Consider the following 26,295-nt stretch of genomic DNA (forward strand, 5'->3'; position numbering starts at 1 on the left):
GGGGGGTGGCCCGGGGGCCGCGGCCGCGGCTCTGCCAGCATCCGTCCGCCCCTCTCCGCCTGCCCGAGTCACAGCTCTCGTCTCGTAACCTCTTCTTGGAGTCCGAGGGAGGACCTCGGCCAGCTGGGGTTGATGCCGCGCGTGTTTCCTTTTATTGCCACCGGGAAGGAGTTTTGAATGGAGCGAGCGCTTTGAGAACGAGCCCTCTCGCAAGAGCTGATGACGCTCATGCAGCTGGTTTAGTCTCTCCAGCCTTTTCTCACCCCATCCTTCACTCTTTCTGGGTCACACTGATGACCCAGCTTTCCCCCCCACCCCACCCCTGCAAAGCAACCTGGGAAAACTTGAGCTTGTGTGCTCAGAGTTGACACCTACCCTCTGATTTCATATTCCGTCTGTGGTCAAATGAAACCCGAGTTTTCCCCTCCTCACCAAGCTGCCATCAGACATCTTTCAGGTGGCCTGTAGGTGAGCGTTATGACTGGGGGAATGTGTCAAGCAATAGAACTGTACATCTCACTAGTGACCAAACACTCATCCCAAATGTGTTTTTGAAATTTTGTTCCTCTCTTTGGTGATGGCGCCACCTGATTTAGATTTTAGTATGACTTCCCTCCTTCCACCCTTTACCAGCAAAAAGGTCAACATTTTGTGAACCTTTTTTTTTTTTTTTAGACCATCCTTGGGGAGACACAGGAAGAGGAGGATGAGATCCTTCCAAGGAAAGACTATGAGGTGAGATATTCGGATGCTGTCTTGGGTAACTGAAGAAGTGAGAGGCCACTTCAGACCTCCAGCCAGAGATGCTCTTTGACCTTCTGCCCCAAGGTGTGTGTGTAGGGGGAAGAGATAACCCATCTGAGAAATGTTGACTAGCAAGTCCTTTTCTCATCTTAACCCCCACACAAGGTTTGGTGTTCTGTGCATTACAGTTCCGCCTGGATACAGAGCGTGTTTGCCATTTAACTTTTATCCCAGGGTCAAAGCTCTTTACTGTGAGTGCTACTAACAGAGTCGTGCTCCTGAGCTGTTAGGAGGCCTTGCTTTTCCATTCTGACCTTTTGGTTCTTTTGGTTTTTCGAGACAGGGTTTCTCTGTGCAGCCCTGGCTACCCTGGCACTTGCTCTGTAGACCAGGCTGGCCTCGAACTCCCAGAGATCCGCTTTCTTCTGCCTCCTGAGTGCTGGGATTAAAGGCGTGCGCCACCAACGCCTGACTCATTCTAACCTACTGATTATAGTTTCCAGTCTGGGTATGGGACTTTGAAGCTCATGGAGCCACAGTGTTGTATTGCCCCTTTAGTCCAGCACTGGGCTTGGGAGGCCGAGAGGGGAAGACTCCCTCTGGGAACCCACAAAGGCTCCTCCATCAACCCTATCCTTACCCAGACTCTGTCACTCCTATTTGTAGCTAACTTGCTTTAGGCTGATAGCATGCTTGTGTGAGTTTCATGGGTGCATGTTTTTTCAGTCGAATCTTTCCCAGTTAGCCATCTCTACGTATAAACAGTTTGTTTTATGTTCGAAAGAACAAATCTGTCAGACACTTAATCGGGAAAGTGTGCTCAGCTTGCATCTAAGGGTCCTGCCAACCCAGAAAAGAAAAAGACAAAAGCCCATAACTCTCTGTTGAATGTATACATATTCAATAATATATATGTTTATATATATCTTTAAATTTGAGACAGAGTTGCATATAGCCCAGGCTGGCCTCAGACTTTTTATTTATAACCACAAACAGCAAAATATTTCTACAAAGCTTACTGGAAAAAAGTAGCTAGGGAACAAGAGAAGATAATGGGGGAATGAATATCATTAAAATACATTATGTACATGAATGAAAATAATTAAAACAGCCTGACTGTGGTGGCACACGCCTTCAGTCCCAGCACTCGGGAGGCAGAGGCAGGCGGATCTCTGTGAGTTTGAGACCAGCCTGGTCTACAAGTGCTAGTTCCAGAACAGCCTCCAAAGCCACAGAGAAACCCTGTCTCAGGAAAAATAATAATAATAATAATAATAATAATAATAATAACAAAATTCTAAAGGTTTCAACTGTGGAGGTGGGGCATGGGGAAGTTGCTCATTCCCCAAACCAAAGAACAATGTATATAGCAGAAGTAAAAGGGCATCCCAGTGGAGGAGATGAGCCTGTGGTGGACAAGGCCATAGAGTCCCTGGTACATGTGTACCAGATGAGGTTCCCTGTTGCTCTTGTTTCCAACCTCCATTGGCAGTTTGACTGCAGTGTTCAGACACAGATTATGTAGTTCATCCAGTTAAAGTAGATTATTCCAGTGGGGCGTGTTTAATTCCAGAAGCAGAGGCAGATGGATCTCTGAGTTTGAGGCCAGCCTGGTCTACAGAGTGAGTTCCAGGATAGCCAAGGCTGTTACACAGAGAAACCCTGTCTCAAAACACCAAACCAAACCAAAAAAAAAGTACATCATCCATGTGGTTCTTAGTGTATCTACAGAAGTACGCAACTGTCACCAGTCAATTTTAGAGCATCTTCTGCATTCCAGAATTATTAACAATCATCGAAAATCATTCCTCTTGCCTCTGACTCTGAGCAGCTTTTTTATTTATTTGAAGATGGGGAGGTGTGACACTTCTTTTTTTTTTTTTTAATTTTAAAATTTATTATTAGGGGCCGAGAGATGGCACAGTAGTTAAGAGCACTGGGATCCTGGGTTTGAGTCCCACCACCCACATGGTGGCTCACAACAGTCTGTAGCTCCAGTTCCAGGGGAATCTAATGTTCCCTTCTGACTTCTGTGGGAAGTAGACATGCATATGATACACATATGTACATGCAGACAAAACACCCATACAAGTAAAAAATAAAATCTTGCTGGGCGTTGGTGGCTCACGCCTTTAATCCCAGCACTTGGGAGGCAGAGGCAGGCAGATCTCTGTGAGTGTGAGGCCAGCCTGGTCTCCAGAGGGAGTGCCAGGATAGGCTCCAAAGCTACACAGAGAAACCCTGTCGAAAAACCAAAAAAAAAAAAAAAAAAAAAAATCTCATGTTATTGTCTAGAGGAGGTGTGCTTTGAGGGTCACATGGAGGTCAGAGAACAACATTGTGGACTCCGCTTTCCATGTGTTACTCACTGAGCCATCTAATCAGCTTCTGGTTTGTTTTGTTTTTTTGAGACAGGGTTTCTCTGTGTGGCCCTGGCTGTCCTGGAACTCACTTTGTAGACCAGGCTGACCTCAAACTCAGAGATCTGCCTGCCTCTGCCTCCCGAGTGCTGGGATCAAAGGCAAGTGCCGCCACCACCTGGCCAGCTTTTTTTATTTTTATTTTTAAAGACAGGGTCACTCTCTGCAGCCTTAGATGGCCTCCAGTCCAGCCATCTATTTGTATTAATTAGTACCACACCCAGCTTAAACAGCCATTCATCTCTCTGCCTCTGTAGATGAGTTTCTTCTGGACAGCTGAAACTTGTTTGTGGAGCCCTGGTGTGGCATAAAGCCCATTCCCTTTCCTCCCTGGAGGGAAGTAGACTGGCTCTGGCTGGATTAAAAGGAGAAAGGCAGCCGGTGGTGGTGGTGCACTCCTTTAATCCCAGCACTCAGGAGGCAGAGGCAGGCGGATCTCTGTGAGTTTGAGGCCAGCTTGGTCTACATAGTGAGTTTCAGAACAGCCAGAGCTACATAGTGAGAACCTGTCTCAAAAAAACAAAAACAAAAAACAAAAAAGAAAAGAAAGTGATAGGTTGTCCTGTTGCCTGAATCTGATTATTTTTGTAGAGCCACTCACAGAGCTCAGAGAAACATGGTTTTGGACAACTTGTTTCTTAACAAGGGGTATAACAAAGGGTCTAGATGTACAGGCAGGTAGAGGGTGTGTAGGCGAGGTGTGAGGAGCTCCCATGTTCTCCCTTGGGGAGCCACCCTCCAGCACCCTCATGTTACATAGGTTGACTGTGACATCCTTGGCCATTGGTGATCAGCTTTGTTTTCAGCTCTTCTGGAGATCAGAGGTTAGAAATGAAAGTTTCGCCGGCGTTGGTGGTGCATGCCTTTAATCCCAGCACTTGGGAGACAGAGGCAGGTGGATCTCTGTGAGTTCGAGACCAGCCTGGTCTACAAGAGCTAGTTCCAGGACAGCCTTCTAAAGCCACAGGGAAACCCTGTCTCGAGAAACCAAAAAAAAAAAAAAAAAAAAGAAAGAAAAGAAATGAAAGCTTCTCCCCCTTCTCTTTTTCTCTTTGAGACACAGTGTCCCAGGGCCTGGGAATATATCTCAGGATTAGAACACTTTTCTAGCATGTGCAAATTCCTGGGTTTGATCCCAGTACAACAAAAGAAGGAGGAAGGATAGCGAGAAAAATAGAAAACTAAGCAAAACATTGACTGGGCTTGCCTTGTAGCTCAGCCTGGCCATAAATTCTTCTGAGTGTGGTATTATAGGTGTGTGCCTGGATTCAAGTTGAACTATGTAATCATGTCAGTCTCTAGTGGTCATCCACATCCTGGTTCACTTTAGGGGCACAGCTCTTAACCCAGTCATTGTAATAGCATATAGAAGGCATTCTTAACACAGTAGAGATCCAAGAGTCTGAAGGAGTTGGTTTGCAGGTGAAAGAAGAAAGACCGTTTATACATTTCACTGTAGCACAAAAAACGACTGATAGATTGCAACATCTTAATTTTACTAGAAAGTAGTTTCTCTGACTTTCCTAAAGAGTGTATGTGGTAGTTTGAATGTAATTGGCCTCCATAAGCTCATGGAGAATGGCACTGTTGGGAGGTGTAGCTTTGTTGGAGTGAGTATGGCCTTGTTGAAGGAATGTGTCACTGTGGAAGTGGGCTTTGAGTTCTCATGAATGCTCAAGCCATGCCCACTAAATGAGACCACTTCCTGTTGCCTGCAAGATATAGGACACTCACTACATCTCTAGGCCCATGTCTGCCAGCATGCCACCATGTCTCACCATGACAATAATGGACTGAATTTCTGAACTATAAGTGAGCTACCCCAGTTAAATGTTTTCCTTTGTAAGAGTTGTTGTGGTCATGGTGTCTCTTCACAGCAAGAGAAACCCTAAGACAGTGTGTGTGTGTGTGTGTGTATGTGTATGTGTATGCATGAATCTGTATATATGTTTAGTCTCTCGTGAATTAATCCCCTTTCCTTGTAGATTTTTTTCCTGTGTTCTGCTTGTTTGTTAATCAGAAAAAGGTTATTTTTTAAAGATTTTGTTAATGTGTGTGGGTTTACGTCTGGTAGGCACACATGAATGCAGATGCCTGCTAAGGCCAGGTGACGACTGGAGTTACTAGCAGTTGTGAGCCACCATATGAATGCTGAGAATCAAACTTGAGTCCTCTGGAAGAGCAGCAAGTGCTCTTAGCAGCTGAGCCATCTCTCCACATCCCAGTGATTGTCTTATTAAACATAAGAACCAATCATAGTCCTAGAGTTTACAAGAAAGAATGGTTGTGTAGCATGCATCAAGACCTGGTCTCCGTCCCCAGCACTGCATAAACCAGGCATGATGGTGCACACCTGTGATCCCAGCACTTGGCACACAGAGGCAGGAGGAACAGAAGTTCAGGGTCATCTTTGGCTACATAGTAAGTCTGAGGCCATCCTGGGCTCCATGACATCCTATCTTAAGAGAAAAAAAAAAGGTGTGCACCAGAAGGAAATTTCTATACCCAAATGTGACTGTCCAATACACTACTTTCAGATGTTTTCCCGTTACCTATGTCTAAAATTGTTAAATCAAATGCGATTGTGACCAGGGGTGGTAGTACACACCTTTAATTCCAGCATTTTGGAGGCAGAGGCAGGTGGATCTCTGTGAGTTCGAGACCAGCCTGGTCTACAAGAGTGAGTTCCAGGCAGCCTCCAAAACCACAGAGAAACCCTGTCTTGAAAAACAAAAACAAAACAAAACAACAACAATAACAAAAAAGATTGTATTACACATTTTACATTTTTAGATTTTGTTTTTGTGGTGCTGGGTAACCTCTCTATGTAGCTCCAGGCTGCATCCCTAGCCTTTGATTATTATCTTATTCTGCATCTTGCTTTTTTGTTTTGTTTTTTGAGAGGGCCTCACTTTGTAGCCCCAACTGGACTAGAACTTACAATATTAACCAGGCTGACTTTGAACTCAGAGGCCTGCCTCTGTCTCTCAAGTGCTGGAATCAAAGGTGTGTGCCACCACACCTGGCTCGCATTTTGCTTTAAGACTCCCCCCCCCCCCCCAGACAGGGTTTCTCTGTGGCTTTGGAGGCTGTCCTGGAACTAGACCAGGCTGGTCTTGAACTCACAAAGATCCACCTACCTCTGCCTCCCGAGTGCTTGGATGAAAGGGGTGTGCCACCAACACCTGGCCAACTTTATGCCATTTTTTAAAAAATTACATATATGGAGCTAGAGAGCTGCTCTTACAGAAGACATGAATTCTGTTCTCAGCACCCTCTTGATGATTCATACCATCTGAAACTCTGGTTCCAGGGAATACAACACTTTGGACAGCCACAGACACCAGGCATACACATGAAGGGGCATGTGCGCACACATACACACACATGTATGTATAAGTGTGCATATATATGTATATATATATATATGCATATATATACTCATAAAGTCAGTCTAAAGTTTTTTTACATAAAATAATAAATAATAAAAATTATATGTATATGTGTTAAGTATGGATTTGTGTCCATGAGAGTATATGTATATGTATATGTACATGAGAGTATGTATATGTGAGTGTAAGTATGGATTTGTGTCCATGACAGTAGTGCCAATTGAGGCTGCTGTGAGCTAGCTACCTGGTGTGGGAGCTGGGCGTTGAACTCAGGTCCTCTGCAACAACAGCAATTGCTCTTAACTGCTGAGCCATCTCTCTAGCCCGTACACCTTGATTTTTTTTTTTTTAACTCTTCTTTTTCCCCTTAATGAGTCTGAACATTCTCCATATCTGGTGATAAAGATTTGCTATAATGGTTTGATGGCTATACCCTGATATGTGTGATAACTGGTTTACCACTCGTCTGTCATTACTCTAGGACTCTTATAAAAAAGGAATTTGGACTTGCTCCCAGAAGTCACGGATGGATTAAATTATTATACATCACACTTATATTTGGCTGACCTGGAACTCATGCATGGGAGTAAGGCCACAGGCCAATGTCCAGCTTGCTTATTAGCTGCTGTGGCAGTAGAGGGGGTTAAGGGGAGCGAGAGCAGAGGCTGAGCTTTTTCTTGGTTGACAGACTGCTGCTTCTCTCACAAGACCTAGAAATGAAACCCTTCCCTCTGGATGTCGCTCAAGCTGTCCTTGGCACATGTGTGCATGGTCTGTAGGTTTCTGTGATCTCTGGAGCATGGCTGAGGGAATGCTGCTTTAGAAATTGGAGGGCCTGGGCTGAATCTGTGCCTCTTCCAATGAAATAAGAGGTTGCTTTTAAAAATAGAGCCCATCTGGATCTGCCTTGTGGCTAACCTCGTTTTCATGGAAGCCACCTACAAAGACAAATAGAATTAGTTGATCTGGGTTAACTTGGTTCTGGCTGGTTGAAAGTTTGTTCACATTTAAGGAATAAGTTGGACAAGACTGGTGATAGCTGAAGGTCTTTAAGTATTTTGTAGAAACAGGAAAATCTGTCTTTTCCTTTTTCCCAGTGCTGGAATGGGACACAGGGCCTCATGTACCCAACCCTACCACTGAGGGTTACTTCCCAGGCCCTAAAAATGTGCCAGTGAAAGCTTTCTTCTGAGCATGCGTGCTCCCCAGAAGCAGCGCACTGGGTCTCAGTGCACATGTGACTCCCCTGAAGATCCCATTCATGCAGAGATTCGGAAGCCACCTGTCACAGGATCTGGGTCTGCATTCACACAGAGCCCTCTCCCTGGCATTGCAGATGGGCACTTCCTGCTGAGCAGGGGGGAACTGGAGCTTTTCTTGTGTTAGTTTACCAGCTCTTCCGTGTGTGCTGTCATCCCTCTTGTGTCCTTTCAGAGTCTGGACTATGACCGATGCATCAATGACCCTTACCTGGAGGTATTGGAGACCATGGATAATAAGGTGAGCCTGCTCCTGGTCTCTTAGGACTGAAGAGGTCTCAGCAGCTTGTTTCCTGTCCTCATGTGACCCAATAAGTGTCCTTTCTCTTTTTTTCTTTAAGCCTTTTCATGAAAGAGTGGTGTTTAAATCCTTAGACCCTGCTGCTGAGATGTATCAGCAGGAAAAGGCTCCTGCTGCCTGGCCTGACAACCTGCATTTCATCCCCAGGACTCAGATGGTGAAAGGAGAGAACACACACACCATACACACTCTCTCTCACACACACTCACACACACCACACAAACACTGTCTCACACACACTCACACATACACACACACCACACACACACACACACACTCTCTCACACACACTCACACACTCTCACACACACTCACACACTCTCTCTTACACACACACACACACACACACACACACACACACACACACACACACACACGTGCGCGCGCTCGCAGTCCCACCCATACATACAAAACCCCTAGACTTTCTCCTGCCATTCAGTGTATGCCCCCAGTCTGTTTACGCAGCTGAGCCCTGTAAGGTTCATTAGCGTCGTTGTGAGGCACCTGAGGTTGTCCCTCCTCACCGTGCTTGCTGTCTTCTGTAGGTTTAGTTCAGAGCTGGTTAGCCAAGATGCATCCTTTCCCTGTCACAAATGTTCCTATTCTTTTCCCTTGCGAACAGAAAGGGCGAAGATACGAGGTGGTGAAATGGATGGTGGTGTTTGCCATTGGCGTCTGCACTGGGCTGGTGAGCAGTGGGCTGTGGGGAAATGGCAAGCTGGATGGGTTGAGGGCTTGGAGGGAAAGCCTTTTGTGGTGAATGGCCTTTGTCATTTGTCGCTGTAACAATTGTAGCATTGGGATAACTGTCACTCTGTGTAAGACTGCCTTGTTCTTTTGGAAATTAATTCTGCTGGCCTGGTTTTTTCCACATTGCTTTTGCTTTTGCTTTTGCTTTTGCTTTGTACTGCAAAAGTGAGTCACAGGTGCTGGGCTATCCAAGCATTTAAGGTTTACTTGGTCAGAGTTTAATGTCAGTCATATGATTATAGAGCATGACTCGTGCCTGCTTCATGGTGACACGGAGCACACAGCAGATAGAGGGTGTGGAGGTCACACTGTCCCGCTGATATTGAGTTGTTAGTGGTAGGTGAAGGGGTGTGATAGAAGGCACAGGTGTGTCATAGACAGGGAAAGCTGCTCAGATCACCAGAGATAATGGTAGCAGTTATGTCTGGTGCCATAACCACTTATCATTAAAACCAGAGAAGAGAAGGTGGAAAAGTCATCGCCCAGCGGGAAGACATATGCCACGTCTGTCAGGAAAATGGCAGAGAGGGGCTCACCTCCTTTCTCAGAACTTGGCCACAAGTCTTGGGCTTATTTCTCCATCACACATAGGTAATGTGCACATTTCATGTCACACAGCTTTAAGGGACAACCAGTCTCCATTCACATGGTACCCATGAGAGTTTTACTGTTATAAATTCCCAAGGGACATCTAGTGGCAGGAGCACAGTTGGGAGGCTTGTTTGATCCTATTCTAAGGGCATCACAGGGCATGAAGTTGGGTTGGTTTAGTTGTTTTATGTAATTTCAGTGTGCATGGTGGGCATGGGGACTAAGAACAAATACACCTGTCCTGTGTATTTCTGGTGGTGGCTCTCCCTGTAGTAAGCATCATTTGCATGTTGAAGTGAGTTTTTCCTTGTAACTGCCTCATCAGTATCCTCATCCCCATAGGCGCTGAGAAGGCCGCCGCCTCTGTTATGTGGCTGCTGCAGCCCTAGCTCTTCTCTCTCCCTTTGATCTGTCTCCACTTTCTGCTTCAGTTAAAAGGCTTCTAGGCATTAGCTGGAGGGAGCTAGAAGTCTTTGATCCCACTCTCCCATATTCGAAGGTTCCCAGGCCTCCCTTCAACTCTGTGCAGTGAAACAGTGGTCAAAATAACGACTTAGAAAATAAGAATACCAGACCACCTATGCCCAAGGAAATGCCCTCTAAAGTAACATTCTAAGCTATATGCTTACCCAGTTGGGCACCACCAACGACATTTGGCTATTCTTTTGAGTCCTCCTTTGGAGGAGGACTCAAAATTGCCCAGTGGCTCCCCACATCCCTCAGCCTTACCCTCTCTAACCGAAGGAAAGACTCTTCCCATCTTGTCCTGTGCCTTCTTCTTTTACTCTGCTTCACTTGCTCTTTTCTTTGGAAAGGCAGTGGGGCCAGGCTGGGCAGATCTGTGACCAGCAGAGAGTTCACACCCCCCATTGCTGCTGGTTCCATGAGCAACCACTGGACTCAGTGAGGGAGGGTGAGGCTCTTAAGGGAGAGATGAAGATGTGTGACTGTCTCTTTCTTCTCTTCGCAGGTGGGTCTCTTTGTGGACTTCTCAGTGCGGCTGTTCACCCAACTCAAGTTCGGAGTTGTTCAAACCTGTATCCTTTTTATGGCTCCATTGTTTCAGGCCCCACGATTCTTGAGACTTGCTTTAACAGTGAATGTGGTATTTTAAAGGCTATTTGTTAGCCATTCAGCCAAGAGGTTTTATTTTATTTATTTATTTTATTTTTTTCAGTTTTTTGAGACAGGGTTTCTCTGTATTGCTTTGGAGGCCGTCTTGGAACTCACTCTGTAGACCAGGCTGGCCTCCAACTCACAGAGATCTGCCTGCCTCTGCCTCCTCAGTGCTGGGATTAAAGGTGTGAGCCATCAACACCTGGCTAGCCAGGTTTTTAATTATCACTAAAGGGCAGGAAAGCAAGACCTTTTTTGAGACAGGGTCTCATGATAAAGTCTTGGAGATACAGGAACTCGCTATGTAGACCAGGTTGCCTCAAACTCAGAGATCCACCTGCCTCTGACTCTGCCATTGCCTCTGCCTCCCAGGTGCTAGAATTAAAGGTGTGCACTACTGCACCCAGCTTAGGAGAGGAAGACTTTAATTGGGAAGTTAATGCTCTAGGTGGGTAAGACACAAATGCCCAGAGAAGTCTTTGCTCCCGAGGCTGTGCTTGCATTCAGTGTTCTGATCAGAATTCCCTAGAATTCCTCACAGAACTCAACCCTGGTCTTTTTACAGCAATCTGAAAGACTAAAGGACCAACGTTATGGAGATAGCGTGAATAACAAGCAGGTGGTGGGATCCTACTATTGTCAGGACAAGAGAATTCAACAAGATGTTGCCACTTGCAGACATATCCTATTGGTACAGGAACACCAACTAGAGAAGCAGAGCGTAGTCTACACAGGTTGAAATGTGACTGACAGTCATGGTTAACAGTCACTGGGGAAGGTCTGGATTGTCCAGTAAAGGGTGCTGGGCATTGGTAGTCACTGGCTACATGGAAAATTGTAGATTCCCTACTCATAGAGTTAACTTCTAGATAGATTGAGGTCTGTGTTATCTTGTAGTTCAGTTGTGTTTTTGAAACAGGGTCTCTTGTAGCTCAGGCTGGCCTCAAACTCTTTGTAAGGCAGAGGCTGGCTTGGAACTGGTGATAGACCTGCCTTAGCCTCCCAAATGCTGGGATTACAGGTCTGCACCAACTCTGTGGTTTTGGGTTGAAGATATAAAAGAGCAATGCAAGAGACTGAATGATGACAGGCATAAGTTTTTAAAACTCCAGAGGCACAGGTTGGAGGCAAAGACATTATCTTAGTCCTTGATTTTAAAGCTTGACCACATTAAATACTTCATTTAACATTAAAGGAAACACTCCCTTTATGAATCAAATAAGAAAATCCCAAACAACAATAAGCAAATGCTATAAACAAAGGGAAATCTGAGTTCACAGCCTGAGATAGGCTATTCCTGCATTTAAGAAACAAATTGTAATCTCAGCTACCAGGGAGGCTGAGGCAGGAGCTGTGCAAGTCCCAGGCCAGCCTGGGCAACATAGACCATGCCTGAAAATGAAAAGCAGAACAGAGGCTGGGCCTGTAACATAGTAGCAGAGCACTCTTGTAGCAAGTACAAAGCTGTTTTAACAATCTGTACCACAGGAGAGACAGACAGACAGCTCAATTCACACATCTAGAAGAATGCTTATATTGTATCAGAACACAGTCAAACCACCCAAGGAGTTCCCAGAGGAAGACATGGAATGGCTAGCAGGCTCTGGCCAGAAACAGGAGCATTCACATTCCTCTATTGTGGCTTTTAAATTCCTCAGATGTGGACTTTAGATACACTAAAGACAGCTTTCGTGACAGCTTTATGGCAGCAGACATTTGAATCACCAAATGAGGGAATGGAGAAATTATGGTTCATTCATGCACTGTAATTGTATGCGGAAGTTAAACTAAATAAGCCACAGCTGTGTGTGTCAACATGGCTAATTCTCAGGCAGCGTCGCACTGAGAGACGCTGTGTGATGGTACAGTAGAGATTTGTAGGGACACAAGGTACATGGCAAGTGGGGCCCAGTTGTTTCAGGTTACTGGTGTCCCCTGAGTGGTAGGGAGGAAAAAGAAGTTTTGAGTGGGATAACTTTATTTTTAGTGATAGCCAAAATGTTGAGATTTGTTCAAGTTGGGCTTTGGGAGGTGTTGGTCACTTTTGTAATGTTTGGGGTGGGGAATTCTGTAATCTTAAATTTTTTAATTTATTTTGTGTATGGGGTTGGGTGTGCACATGCTGCTATGTGTGGAAACAAAGGATAACTTGTCATCTCCTTCTACTATGTGGATCTCAGGGATCGAACACAGGCTGTCGGCCTTGGCAGCAAGCACCTTTACCCACAGAGCTGTTTGACCAGCCCAGAAAGTGACTCTTTTTTGTTTGTTAGTTTTGGGACAAGGTTTCATTTAGCCCTAACTGGCCTGGAATGTGCCTGTGTAGACCAGGCTGACTTTGAGCTCACAGAGACCCATCTGCCTTTGCTTGGACTAAAGATATGCACTGCCACACCCAGCTAACAGGGTTGGTACAGGGCTGGAGAGATGGCTCAACAGTTAAGAGCACTTGCTGCTTTTCCAGAGGACCTGGGTTTTATGCCTATCACCCAGAACCTCACAACTACCTCACAAGCTCACCACCACCTGTAAGTCCAGCTCTGAGGACCCAACACCTTCTGACCTCTTTGGGCCTTCACACAAGTGCACATACACCTGTTTTCACCCACCCCCACCCCCAACCCCCCACATGTTTAGAAGTTGTTGTACATGGAACATTGGGAGATATGCACTGAGCTGTCGTCATGGCTGCCATGTCTCACACGATTATGGACACTCTTATGGCTAAGAGTACTTTTCCTTTTCCTTGACTCAACCTCTAGCCGTGGAGGAGTGCAGTCAGAGAGGCTGCCTTGCCCTGTCCCTCCTTGAACTCCTGGGTTTTAACTTGACCTTTGTCTTCCTGGCGAGTCTTCTTGTCTTGATAGAGGTAAGGTGATTTGGAAATTGACTGACTGTGAACACCGTGTCCTTTTTTTTTTTTTTTATTCACTCTGTAGACCAGGCAAAGATCTGTGTGCTTAATGTTCTTCGGCTACATGTTGGGAAACAGGTACATGAGGCTTGTAGGGTTTGCAGAGATTCTCTGTTTGCTCACCTGGAGATGTTTCTAGTAGCAAAGCCTTCAGTGTTTGGGGAGAATAGTGAGGAATGTACAGATGGGAAAGGTTCTTTGTATCCTCATGACCTTGGGATGCCCTGGAGAGTGGTTTGCGATGTGTAGATCAGAGTCTGGGAAGATGAGTCTGCATGAGGTCAGACCCCACGTTCAAGAGCCCGTTAACATGCTGAGTCAGGGGTCAGGCGGAAGTCCAGCGTCTGTGGCTGAATAAGTCCTCAGAAATCGGATGCTGGGAAGGAAGACAGTGGGTGTCCCTGCTTAGTTTTCTGGCTTGTTGAGTGTAAGCTTCGGAGTGGGTTTTCATTCATTTGTGTGTTTCCTTCCCCAACAGCCAGTGGCAGCAGGTTCTGGAATCCCTGAGATCAAGTGCTATCTGAATGGTGTGAAGGTGCCAGGAATTGTCCGGCTCCGGACCCTGCTCTGCAAAGTCTTTGGGGTGCTGTTCAGTGTGGCTGGAGGTGAGGAGAGGTTTTCTACTCTTGCCATCAAGTGTTGAAGGCATCCTGTGCTTTGATGAGATGTGGGCTTATGGCTGCCCTCACCCGTGTCTGTACTTCTGTGTGCATTAGTTGCTTGTCTCTGTGACCCAGTACTTGACAGAAGCAACTGAAGGCTGGAGGGGTTTGTTTTTGTTCACAGTTTCCGAAGGACTTCAGTCCATCCTAGCTGGACAGACAAGGGACAGTTCAGGATGGAGGGAGTATGTTGTGGGCGTCAGGAAGCAGGAACCAGGCTGGGCTGTGAGCTTTGGAGGGCCACCTCCAAGTTACCCACCTGCCAGCCATGCCCCACGTCCTGAGGTTCCACAGCCTTCAGAACAGCACTGCACACTGGGGGCTTCAAAATGTGAGCCTGCTGGGGAATCTCAGGTTCAGACCACTCAATTTTGTTCCCTTTGGGCCTTGCCTTACCTTTCTCTTTTTTTTTCTCCCCCTTCCCCCCCCCCCAAATTCTCCTTTATCTCTCTCTTTCTTTCCTGAGATAGCATCTCATTATATAGCCCAGGCTGACTTGTCTGTGGGCTTTCAAATGCAAACACTGTACATTTCAGTCCCTGATACTCAGTGAAGATACTACCAACCATTCGGTTTTAGAGTGGTCTTGGTTTATAGGGTTGGCTCTGGCAGTCAGCAGAGGTTTCATGTAAGTGTCAGATGGCAAATGATTTAGCCTTTGCTGGCCAAGAGAGAAATCAAGGATACAGTGTAGGAACTTGTAGAATCAGGTACAATGCATACATTTCAGAATCCCGGCTATTAGGACTCTTGAGGTAGAAGGATCAGGATCACTGAGGTAAGAACCTGAATGATGAGAGAAGCAGAAGAGAATCAACTTCCCTTGTTTAGTTTCCTTCCTTACCAGTAATAGTTTGTAACCAACCCCCCAACGCACCCCCCCCCACAATTGATTATTAAAGTCCATAATCCACCAAATGATCAAAACCCACCAACCTCACCTACTGGGAATGTCAGCATTGTGTTCTAAAATGACTTCCTGTTGTCTGGGGGCGACAGCATCTTTGGGGGACTCTGAGAAGGTTGAGATAATGGTCACATCCTGGGAGAGCTGCTGTTGTCCAGTCTCAGTGTGACAGGAAAGTGCAGGGCTCATCTGACCGTCTCAGCTAACCGCCTTGAAGTGTCCTGAGAAATTTATAGTTCAGAGCTGATCTTTGGGTGGTGGTTGTCAACTTTGGCATTCCCGCCATCCAGATGGGGGTACATATCATTTGGTGGTCACTTTTGAATGCTGACTGAATAAATTTAGGTTAGTTTTCTAATAACCTTGGGCCACTCCTCTTTATAGTGCAATGCTGAGTTAGGTTCTGCTCTAACTCTGTGTGTGAATATTTTTCTTAATTTCATTAGTTGGTCTTTCTAAGAATTGTATCTTACTAGTCAATTTTTCATATTTGGCACAGATATCAAACCACTTTTTAAAGGCTAAAACATGAATTACCAAACTGATAATTGTTGCTGGTGTTTTTTGTCCTGCCAGGTCCCACCGCCCTTCTCAGCCCCAAATAAGCACACAGAGACTTATATTAATTATTAAACTGTTGGCTGATGGTTAGGACTTCTTAATTGGCTAACTCTGTCTTAATTGTTAACACATTTCTATAAATCTATGTGCTTCTGCATGCCCTTATCTTACCAGAGAGCGCCTGGCGATAGTCCTTTCCTCCTGGTCTCTACATGGTGTCTCTTTGGTCTCTCTCTGCCTACCTTTCCCAGAATTCCCCTCATCTCCTAGCCCCTCCTTTCCTCCTGCTTCTATTGTCCAAAGTGTTTTAGTCATCAACCAATAAGAGAAACATACATATATACAGAAGGACATCCTCCATCAGATAATGATTATAATCAATATTATGTTAATCCCAGCTAAGTTGATTATCCCTTCATTTAATTTTCCCATGTTCATACCATTCACTATGGAACCATAAAGAGACCTAACTCCCTACAGTGTAATATTGTAGACCAGGCTGGTCTCAAACTCACAGAGATCTGCCTGCCTCTGCCTCCCGAGTGCTGGGATGAAAGGCGTGGGCCACCAACGCCTGGCTTGTTCTCCATTCTTAACATGGCAAAAACTTTTTTTTTTTTTTTTTTAAACTAATTCCCTGGAATGGTTCAGTGGTTAAGAGCATTCCAGAGGTTCTGAGTTCAATTCCCAGCAACCAAATGGTGGCTCACAACCATCTGTGATGAGTTCTGGTGCCCTCTTCTGGCCTGCAGGGATACATGCAGGCACAACATACAAAAATACTAATTTCCCCCTTTAAGAATTCCCAGGTTGCTGGGCGGTGGTGTCGCAATATTATAATCCCAGCATGAGGAAGGCAGAGACAGCCTGAGTTCGAGACCAGCCTGGCTTACAGAGTGAGTTCCAGGACAGCCAGAGCTGTTGCATGGAGAAACCCTGTCTTGAAAAACAAAAAACAGTTTTGGTAATGTAATGAGACCCTATGTAACAATGAAACTAAACTGTGCCTTCCCTTGGCACATAGCTGTAATCCCAGCACTCCTGGGGCAAAGGTAGCAGTCTAGCTTCAAGTTTGATCCCAGCCTGGTTTTCCATAGCAAGTGGCAGGTTACACAGTAAGACACTGCTTCAGAAGCCAGAAGTATACAGATGAAGGACTGGGAGTGAAGCTCTGGGGCAGGACACTTGCCCAGGGTGCACAAAGCTCTGGGTTCAAGTCCCAGCACTGTCAGTAAAGAAGGGGGTAGATCTCCGTTCTCAGCTGTACAGGAACAGGTAGGTGGGCCTGACCCACAGGCTGCGCTTTCCTGACACTGGACTTTGGAGATAAGAACTACTATCCCTTGTAGCAAGTGGAGCTTGTTTGAAGGGAATTTAACCTAGCCTCTCTGTGTGTATGTGTGGGGGAGGGGCTCCGACTAAACAACAACAAAAACCACAATTTTTGAGGAGTTGCCTGTTTTGTTTTTGTGACAGGATCTCTCACTGACCTGGAACTTTCCAGTTAGGCTAGGCTTGCTGGCCAGGGAGCCCCAGCAATCCTGCCTCTAGTGCCCCAGTGCTGGGGGACAGATGCACTCTGTTGTTTCTGGGTTTTTATGTTGGGGCTGAGGAGGCAGGAAGAACTTCGCTGCCTGCGTTATCTCCCCAGCCCTGGCTCAGTTTTTACCGTAGAGAGTCAGTCATATGCTTGCCTGCACTGTCTTACATAGCAAAGTCTAGGCCAGAGGCCCTCTGCTGACTGTGCGCTTCCTTTCTCCCCATTCCCAGGGCTCTTTGTGGGGAAAGAAGGCCCCATGATCCACAGTGGTGCCGTGGTAGGAGCTGGCCTCCCTCAGGTAAGGGTTGGTGGGTCAGGGTATGCATCCCTCCAATAGGCCTCCCGGATAAGCCCAGCAGATCTGGAAAAATCCTTTGGAAACTGTGTCCACAAAGCACCCAGCTCTTGTTCCTCAAAGTATAACAATGCTGTGTGTGCCGAGTGGTGAGGACAGAAACCAGAAGCAGAGGAAGAGCTGAGACAGGGTGGCTGGTGGGTTACCACATGCTACAAGTGTCACGTGGCTGGAAGAGTTGGCTGACCTTGCTCATTCCACATGTGTGTTGCAATAATAGTCACAGGGTTAGGCAGGTGTCACCTGTGCACTAGACTGTGTGTCCCAATTCTTTTCTTCCCTGTGGTCACATACAGAACTGACTAGACCCCTAGGCATAGATGAGGGGCTGTCTGAAGCTGAAGGACTCAATAGCTTCTTTTAAAAATTAGGTTTCAGCTGGGCAGTGGTGGCGCACACCTTTAATCCCAGCACTCAGGAGGCAGACGCAGGCGGATCTCTGAGTTTGAGGCCAGCCTGGTCTACAGAGCAAGTTCTGGGGCAGACCCCATAGCTACACAGAGAGACCCTGTCTTGAAAAAATAGGGAAAAAAAAATAGGTTTCATTGATTGGTTGAGGTCGGGTCTTGGACAGCTGGCTTTTGTTTGAGAAGTTTTGGTCCCTTGAGAACAATCACCTATGGACCTTTCCTTCCCTGCTTCAGGATGCTCCTGGATGCATCCCCCTTGTAGCACACCTGTGCAGTTGTGCAGACACAACTGGGGACCATGACTTCCTTTGCTCTGCCCTCAATGGCCTCTCTGACTTTGTTTCCTCCATTTCAGTTTCAGAGCATCTCCTTGCGAAAGATCCAGTTCAACTTTCCCTACTTCCGCAGTGACAGGTAAGTTTTGGGAGGTGCAGCCCACTCTCTCTCACTCCACGCCCGCCTGACTCACTGCGACCCCTGGCTGTCAGAAAAGGAAGGGCTCTGTGCTTTTCTCCTGAGAGAAACAAAAGGCCCAAGCTCTTATCCTTTCCATTTGTCTAAGAGTCGTTCCAGACAAAGATGATGGGCCAGAACTGAAAACCTGGCCAGGGAAAGGCTCCCTGCCAGATGGACTCTGTAGCCCTGTAGGTTTGTGTGTCACTGTTCGCCTTTGTCTTCCCACAAGGCACATCTTTCTGCTCACACTCACCTTTCTTACCAGGGCTCTGTTTTTGGTGGGAACATGGTTCAGTAGCAACCATTGGATGTGCCCATTCTGTTCTCTGAACTGGGGTCCCCGTTGCATGTTCCTAGACTGAAGCTATTGAGGTCAGCGAGCTCCTGGTCTCAGGTGAAGAGCTGTTAGCCCTGAGGGAATGAGATGCAGTGTGTTGGCTAACAGATTCCTGGGTCGGGCACCTGTTGGCTAACAGATTCCTGGGACGGGCACCTGTTGGCTAACAGATACCTGGGACGGGCACCTAGGGAAAGGAAAAGCTTATTCTCCCTAATAGTTTTGAAGGTTTCAGTGTCCTTCATCTTGTGGCTTGGAGTGCGTCCCAGTACCTTCTTGGTATACTCCAAGTGACCTAACTTCCTCTGATGAGGCTCCGTTTCTCAGATTCCACCACCTTCTAGGAGTGCCTTGGGGTGATGGCCTTGAACACACTGGAGAATATTTCACATTCGAACTCAAGCATGTGGGGAGTGTGTGGTTCAGAGGCAGCTATGACTGCCTGTCCAGGACCCTGCTCTTTTGTGATCCTGACACTTGGGTTGTCAGGGAGAAGGTCCAGGGTAAAGACGTGTTCTGAAGGCTCTTTCTTAAATAAACAAGTGTCCTCTCCCTCTCTCCCCCTTCCCTCTCCCCCTCCCCCCTCCCTTTCCCTTTCCCTCTCCTTCTCCCTCTCCTCTCCTCTCCTTCAGAGACAAGCGGGACTTTGTATCAGCGGGGGCAGCTGCTGGAGTTGCTGCAGCTTTCGGGGCCCCTATAGGGGGTACCTTGTTCAGCCTGGAGGAGGGTTCGTCCTTCTGGAACCAGGGGCTCACATGGAAAGTGGTAAGGAGACTGTCTGGAAGCCACCTCTTGGACCCCAAGCACCAGTCCAGAGTGCACCTGGATATCACTTGAAACATGCAACTGTCCTTTTGTTGGAGCTGGCAGATGGACTCTGTGGGAATGTCCCTGTCATAGCAGCCATAGCCTCTAGACAGTGGGCTTTTGTGCTTTTTCTGAGTCCACCCCACCCCCAACTGTACACCCCATGCCAAATGACTGCTATTCTCTCTTTGTGAACCCTCTGCCATGAAAATGTGCAAGTCTGTTAGGGAGGGAAGGAGGAATGACAGGATTGTGACTTGATCTGTCTCCTGGTGTGTCCTGTGCTCCTTCCTCTCCGGTGCAGGGCTCTCAGCATCAGACCTTCAGAGCCTGCCTTCAGTTGCTTTCCCTGAGGAGGGTGGGCATTGCTTCCTGAACCCTGAACCCTGTCACTTCGGAAGGTCTCTTCTGGAGCCATGGGTTTTTATTTCTTTGATGGTTTGTTTTTGTCACTGTTTTGTTTTGGTTTGAGACAGATTTCACTATGTAGACCAGGCTAGCCTCAAAGTCAACCTGTGTCACCACACCTAGTGGAGTGGTGGGTTTTAAAGGGACTATCTGACTGGCAAGATATCTCAGTGGCTAGAGGCACTTGCTGCCCCCACGTGGTAGAAGGGGAGGACTGACCCGCAAGTTGTCCTTTGACTGCCACACACACACACACACACACACACACACACACACACTCATACACACACACACCACACACACAGACACACACACACACAGACACACACACACTCATACACACACACACCACACACACAGACACACACACACACAGACACACACAAACACATACACACACTCATACACACTCATACACACACAGACACACACACACACACACAGACACACACACGTGTAAATGAAGAATATGTAAATGTAAGCGGACTGTCAAGGAGAGGGTGATCCAGCATTCCTGCTTTTTTTTTTTTTTGTCACCTGTCCTCTAGCTCTTCTGCTCCATGTCTGCTGCCTTCACCCTCAACTTCTTCCGTTCTGGGGTTCAATTTGGGAGTTGGGGCTCCTTCCAGCTGCCAGGACTACTGAGCTTCGGTGAATTTAAGGTATGGCTTACCCTTCCGAGGACATTTCACTTCACCCATGAAACTTGCTCTTAAATAAGCACCAGAGGTGTAGGTGGCCTCTGGAATGGCTGTCGCTCCTGCACAAAGCTGCTCCCATGAGCAGTGTGCCTGGGCAGCCTGGACCCTCAGCAGGGAAGCAAGGCATCTGCTCTTGTTCCTGTCTCTGTCCCTTTCCCTTCCTGTTCTCATGGCCGCTCTGGTTTTTCTCTCTCCCTCCCTTCCCCCTTCTCTCAGTGCTCTGACTCTGATAAAAAATGTCACCTCTGGACAGCTATGGATTTGGGTTTCTTCGTCGTGATGGGGGTCATTGGGGGCCTCCTGGGAGCCACATTCAACTGTCTGAACAAGAGGCTTGCAAAGTACCGTATGCGCAACGTGCACCCGAAACCTAAGCTCGTCAGGTACCTGCAGTGAGCCCCTTGCGGGCGGGCCATCTCTCCCAAGGAAGATGGTCCTGGGAGCAGACCCTGCTTCCCACATTCCATGCGGATTTCTCCTCTGACACTAGATATATAAACAGGCTCATAAATATGCCCCATGAAGGCCAGAGGAGCTGAGGCTAGGCTTATATCTCAGTGATTGGGTGACTCACCCTCTTCTGACCTGCCACTAAAACACATAACCAGAGGTCAGGAGGGTCCCCAGGCCCTGCTGAGAGCTATCTGTCATGAGTTGCCCTTGCCTTGGACTTAGAGAAGAAAAGCCATTTAGCTCTTTAGAGAGAAATGATGTGTGTGCAACAGCTCTCTTCGTCAGCTGCCTGCCCTTTATTGCAGCTAGCTAGATGAAGCAAGTCTGGAGTGAATTCTGGATGTGTGTGCCCTCACCAGGGCTGCTGGGCTTGCCCTTTGGGGAGAGGGGTGTTGGGGTATCTAGGATGATTGTGTGTGCTCAAGCCTAGGCATTCAGTTGCATTGTGACAGCTGTGCTTTGCTTTCTAGAGTCTTAGAGAGCCTCTTGGTGTCCCTGGTGACCACTGTGGTGGTGTTTGTGGCCTCCATGGTATTGGGAGAATGTCGACAGATGTCCTCTGCGAGTCAAACTGGTAATGGCTCCTTCCAGCTCCAGGTAACCCCAGCAAATGTGGTGTCTTTATCCTCCATCCAGAAATGCACGTCTCTTAGAGCCATGCTGTTCCATGCCCACAGCTGACTGTTCTATGGTTCAGCAGTGTCTAAGGCTCTGGCCGTTCTCCTCTAGGGAACCACACTCGTGGGAAGCAGGCTCAGTAACTACCTGTTCACTTCTGTCAGGGCCCCATTTACGCCTGTCCCTCTTCAGGCCTGCAGGGACACTCTGGCCTGGGGCCACCACACCCACCACCTCACCTTCGAGGGGTGATGCTAATACCTCCCAGCCTCTGGCTCTCGAGGGGCTGCTTTCCTCGGCATGTATCCCTTCTGCACTTTACCTTGCTGTCCTTAGGGGGTCATGGGGTGTACTGTGTCTGCAGGTTTTGGTCCACTCTGATGGTCTTAGCTGTTACTTCAGAATCTGCAGTAAGGAGGAAACCAAGTCTATGGTGACGCCTGATGTAGTTATGCTTAGTGATAAGCATGAATGAGGGCCAAGGAGATGGCTCAGCAGGTAAAGCACTTGCCATACAAGTACAGGGACCTGAGTTCAGATCCCCATGACCCATAGGAAGCTGGACATGGCAGCTTGTATTGGTAATGCCGATGCTGCTCCCGCAAGATGGGGAGTGTGGGCAGGAAGTCTGGCATGCGTGGCGGTGAGTAAGAGACCCCAGCTCAGCGTCATGTGATCTCCACATGCATGCTGTGCCAGCTGGACACCTACACACACACACACACACACACACACACACACACACACACACACACACACACACACTTTTTAAAAAGTGCTGCTGGCCAGAAACTGGAAGCAGCCTAGATGCCCCTAACTGAAGAATGGATAGAGAAAATGTGGTCCATTTACACAATGGAGTACTACTCAGCAGAGAAAAACAATGGAATCTTGAAATTCACAGGAAAATGGATGGAACTCGAAGAAACCATTCTGAGCGAGGTAACACAATCACAAAAAGACAAACGTGATATGTACTCACTCATATGTGGACCTGCTTTATGATACATAATAGTGACCCTGCTTTATCAGAGCTGTTTTTAATGATGTTGCTCAGAATGGTTTCCTCCCAGATGATGATAGAGAAGCTAATTAAAAAAAAAAAAAATGGTGCCAGGTACCACAAGGGTAACAGAACTGTGCTGTTTTTCTGGGATTTTTTTTTTAAATGGAGAGTGCTGGATGTCTCTACAATTTTGTTCAAATGACTGCAGAACCTGGAAAAGCTGTTGCTGCTATTGATGTATAACATACTGCCATTATTGGTCTTTTTATATAAATATATATACATGTATAATTTGAAATTTTGGAAACTTTAGCTGTGCTGTCAACTTTGGAAAAAAGTATCCCAGTTTACCAAGTTCAGTTGGCATTGTACAAAAATTAACACCCATATTGTTCTAGAAATGTTTAACTTAATTTTTTTCCATTTGTACAGCGGTAATGCACTGTATTAAATGTAAGGTCTTAAAAAAAAGAAAAAAGAAGGGATTTTGAGAGCCCATCCCATGTGAAGGGATGCTCTCTTGACCTGGACACATGGGGAAGGGCCTAGGCCTGGCCCAGGATGATGTGGTAGACTTTGGGGAGCCCCTTTTGAGGGCCTTACCCTGCCTGGGGAGTGGAGGGGGGATGGCTAGGGGCAGGTGGGATGTTGGGGGAGGGGAGGGAGAGGGAGAGGGAGAAGGGATTGACATGTGAAGCAAGCTTGTTCCTAATTTGAACTAATAAAATAAAATAAAAATTAAAAAAAAAAAAGTGCTGCTGGTCTGTAGTGGCACATGCCTTTAACCCCAGCACTCAGGAGACAAAAGAAGGTGAATCTCTGTGAGTTCAAGGCCAGCCTGGTCTACACAGTGAGTTCTAGGAAAGCCAAGACTACACATAGAAACCCTCAAAAAAAAACCCAAAAAAACAAAAACAAAAAAGGTGTGGGTGAGCGAGGCCTTCATCCTCACCCAGATTATTTCATTCCACGTTCAGAATTCGGGGACCGGCTCAGTCAGCTGCCATCTGGTAACCATACATAGCTGGGTGGGCACTTCCTCCAGCTAGACCCCAGTTCCTCCCATAGGTAAAGAAGTACAGCCAGATGGCTGACTTCTGTTTTTGTTTTTTGTTTTTTTTTAAGGTTTATTTATTTATTTATTATGTATACAGTGTTCTGTTTACATATATGTTTGCACACCAGAAGAGAGCACCAGATCTCATTACAGATGGTTGTGAGCCACCATGTGGTTGCTGGTGATTGAACTCAGGACCTCTGGAAGAGCAGCTAGTGCTCTTAACCTCTGAGCCATCTCTCCAGCCACCAGCATCTGAATTCTTAGGAGACAGCACTGAAGACTTATATGTCCTGGTCAGGGGTCTTTGTATTGACTTTTTGATCCCCCCTCTTTAGGCCACATCGGAAGATGTAAATTCAACTATCAAGACATTTTTCTGTCCCAACGATACCTACAATGACATGGCCACACTCTTCTTCAACTCCCAGGAGTCTGCCATTCTGCAGCTCTTCCATCAGGATGGTGAGTGTCAGTGCCACACGCGCGCACACACACACACACACACACACACACACACACACACACACGAGTGTTTCTTCTGTAATGGCACCCCAGTGTTGGATGGTGTGACCAGGCTGGGGTGCAGAGAACCTGGAAGGACCCAACACAGTCTTCTGGGCCTTTGCAAGCATCTGCTAGTGTGACTCAGGTCTGCTCTCACCCTGCAGGGACTTTCAGCCCCATCACCTTGGCCTTATTCTTCATCCTCTATTTCCTGCTGGCATGCTGGACTTTTGGCACTTCCGTCCCCAGTGGCCTCTTTGTGCCTTCCCTGCTGTGCGGGGCAGCTTTTGGACGTTTAGTTGCCAGCATCCTGAAAAGGTAGTGTGGTAATGTGTGCATGTGTGTCCAAGTATACAAGTGTGTGAGCCCACACCACCAGTGTGATCCTAAGCCTGGTTCTGTTTCTCTCCTCACCAGCTACATTGGACTGGGCCACATCTACTCTGGGACCTTTGCCCTGATTGGTGCCGCAGCTTTCTTGGGTGGAGTTGTGAGAATGACCATCAGTCTCACAGTCATCCTGATGGAGTCTACCAATGAGATCACGTACGGGCTTCCCATTATGATCACTCTGATGGTGAGCATGTCCCCTTGGCTGCTGGCTGCTGGTGGGCTGAGGGCAGGCTCACCTCAAGGGCTGTCTTCAGGTCCCTGCTCTGTATTCCAGGTGGCCAAGTGGACAGGAGACTTTTTCAATAAGGGCATCTATGATATCCACGTGGGCCTGCGGGGCGTACCTCTTCTGGAGTGGGAGACAGAGGTGGAAATGGACAAGTAAGATGCTGGCCTCATCTTTGCATCTTTGCACCAGGGTCTCTAAGCTCAGGGCCTGCAGAGCCCGTCAGGGTGGGAAACAGTAGCTTACATTGCTCAGATCAGAGGAAGGTTCATCCATGTCCCTGGTGTGTTTGGGGATGTTGACAGCTTGAGTTGGTTAGGAGTACAGAGGGCGGGCTGGCTGGCATGGTGTGACCCAGAGACAAGGCTGCTTTGTGTTTATTGGCTCCTTAGTGTCCTGGCCAAGTAAATTGTGAGAACTGGATCTTGGCTAGATGTTCACACTGAGAACACACAAAACCCTGGCAGTGACACCATCCTACCCACACACCCAACCAAGTGCCACGCTGTCTTGGCTGGGGTGTTCCCGACCTCTTACCTGCATCTCAGGCAGGCCTTATGAGCTAATGCAGGGTCAGCAGCTTTTCCTCAGCAAGTTTCTAGCATTGTGAGCCTGTCAGCCCCACAGCGCTGTCACTACAGGAGGAAAATGGACCTGGATGAGTGTGTAGGGCTGGAATTGATCTGTGGGCTCTGGCTTGTCATCCAGGTCTAAACAAGTACTCCAGGATTGTCCTTTAGCTTCCAAAGTAATTAGTGATTACTAATTAGTGACACGTAGCATGTGATGTGGCGGTGGTTCAAGCAGTGGCTGGGCAGCCCTTGGGAAAGCTGGAGGGGTTCATGGAGAGGTCACAGTGGGCCCCGGCATGATAAGGTGGAGGTGGGAAGCAGCCTTGCCCAGCCCAGCCTGTCCCCAGGGCAGTGGTCTCTTGGAGGCTGTTACAGCTCCCCCTCTTGCAGGCTGAGAGCCAGTGACATCATGGAGCCCAACCTGACATACGTCTACCCACACACTCGCATCCAGTCTCTGGTGAGCATCCTGCGCACCACCGTTCACCACGCCTTCCCAGTGGTCACCGAGAACCGGGGCAACGAGAAGGACTTCATGAAGGGCAACCAGCTCATCAGCAACAACATCAAGTTCAAGGTGAGAGAAAAATTGGCCCACAAGGCAAGGCCAGCTAGGAAGACCAGCTGGCCCAGCATTCCCACTTTTATGGAGTGCCGCCTCTGAAGCTGGGGTGGACTCAGACTCTGTCAGTCTAGGGAGGTCTGCAGCACCTCACATGTGACACAGTGTGTGTGTGCTCATCTGGGCAGCAGGAAGCAGGTGGGTGGGCCCCTTTTTAAAGTCAGCAGACTTAGTATTAATTATTTACCATTTGCAAGCATCAAGGAAGGT

At 47.4% G+C, this 26,295-nt stretch overlaps 1 protein-coding gene across 6 annotated transcripts in view; it reads left to right on the forward strand.

Annotated features, from left to right (window-relative positions):
* Clcn6 (chloride voltage-gated channel 6) overlaps positions 1 to 26,295 on the forward strand; it is a 35,040-nt gene that overhangs the window by 242 nt on the left and 8,503 nt on the right. For 4 of the 6 annotated variants that reach the window (XR_003481833.2, XR_004768119.1, XM_035439419.1 and 1 more), the window contains exons 2-18: positions 676 to 735; positions 7,991 to 8,056; positions 8,739 to 8,804; positions 10,428 to 10,494; positions 13,336 to 13,442; positions 13,966 to 14,092; positions 17,388 to 17,455; positions 18,278 to 18,336; positions 19,348 to 19,480; positions 20,479 to 20,592; positions 20,848 to 21,014; positions 21,555 to 21,681; positions 24,104 to 24,230; positions 24,437 to 24,590; positions 24,690 to 24,849; positions 24,940 to 25,046; positions 25,854 to 26,040. Coding sequence is in view for 4 of the 6 variants with exons in the window: in XM_035439419.1 (XP_035295310.1) it covers positions 676 to 735; positions 7,991 to 8,056; positions 8,739 to 8,804; positions 10,428 to 10,494; positions 13,336 to 13,442; positions 13,966 to 14,092; positions 17,388 to 17,455; positions 18,278 to 18,336; positions 19,348 to 19,480; positions 20,479 to 20,592; positions 20,848 to 21,014; positions 21,555 to 21,681; positions 24,104 to 24,230; positions 24,437 to 24,590; positions 24,690 to 24,849; positions 24,940 to 25,046; positions 25,854 to 26,040 (1,896 nt within the window). In the remaining 2 variants the exon portion in view is untranslated. Of the gene's footprint in view, positions 1 to 49; positions 469 to 675; positions 829 to 7,990; positions 8,057 to 8,738; positions 8,805 to 10,427; positions 10,495 to 13,335; positions 13,443 to 13,965; positions 14,093 to 17,387; positions 17,456 to 18,277; positions 18,337 to 19,347; positions 19,481 to 20,478; positions 20,593 to 20,847; positions 21,015 to 21,554; positions 21,682 to 24,103; positions 24,231 to 24,436; positions 24,591 to 24,689; positions 24,850 to 24,939; positions 25,047 to 25,853; positions 26,041 to 26,295 lie in introns of those variants that run through there. The other 2 variants (XM_027398182.2, XM_027398181.2) reach the window with 2 other exon arrangements.

The sequence above is a fragment of the Cricetulus griseus genome, chromosome 2 (assembly GCF_003668045.3).
Source record: "Cricetulus griseus strain 17A/GY chromosome 2, alternate assembly CriGri-PICRH-1.0, whole genome shotgun sequence".
NCBI classification, from domain to species: domain Eukaryota; kingdom Metazoa; phylum Chordata; class Mammalia; order Rodentia; family Cricetidae; genus Cricetulus; species Cricetulus griseus.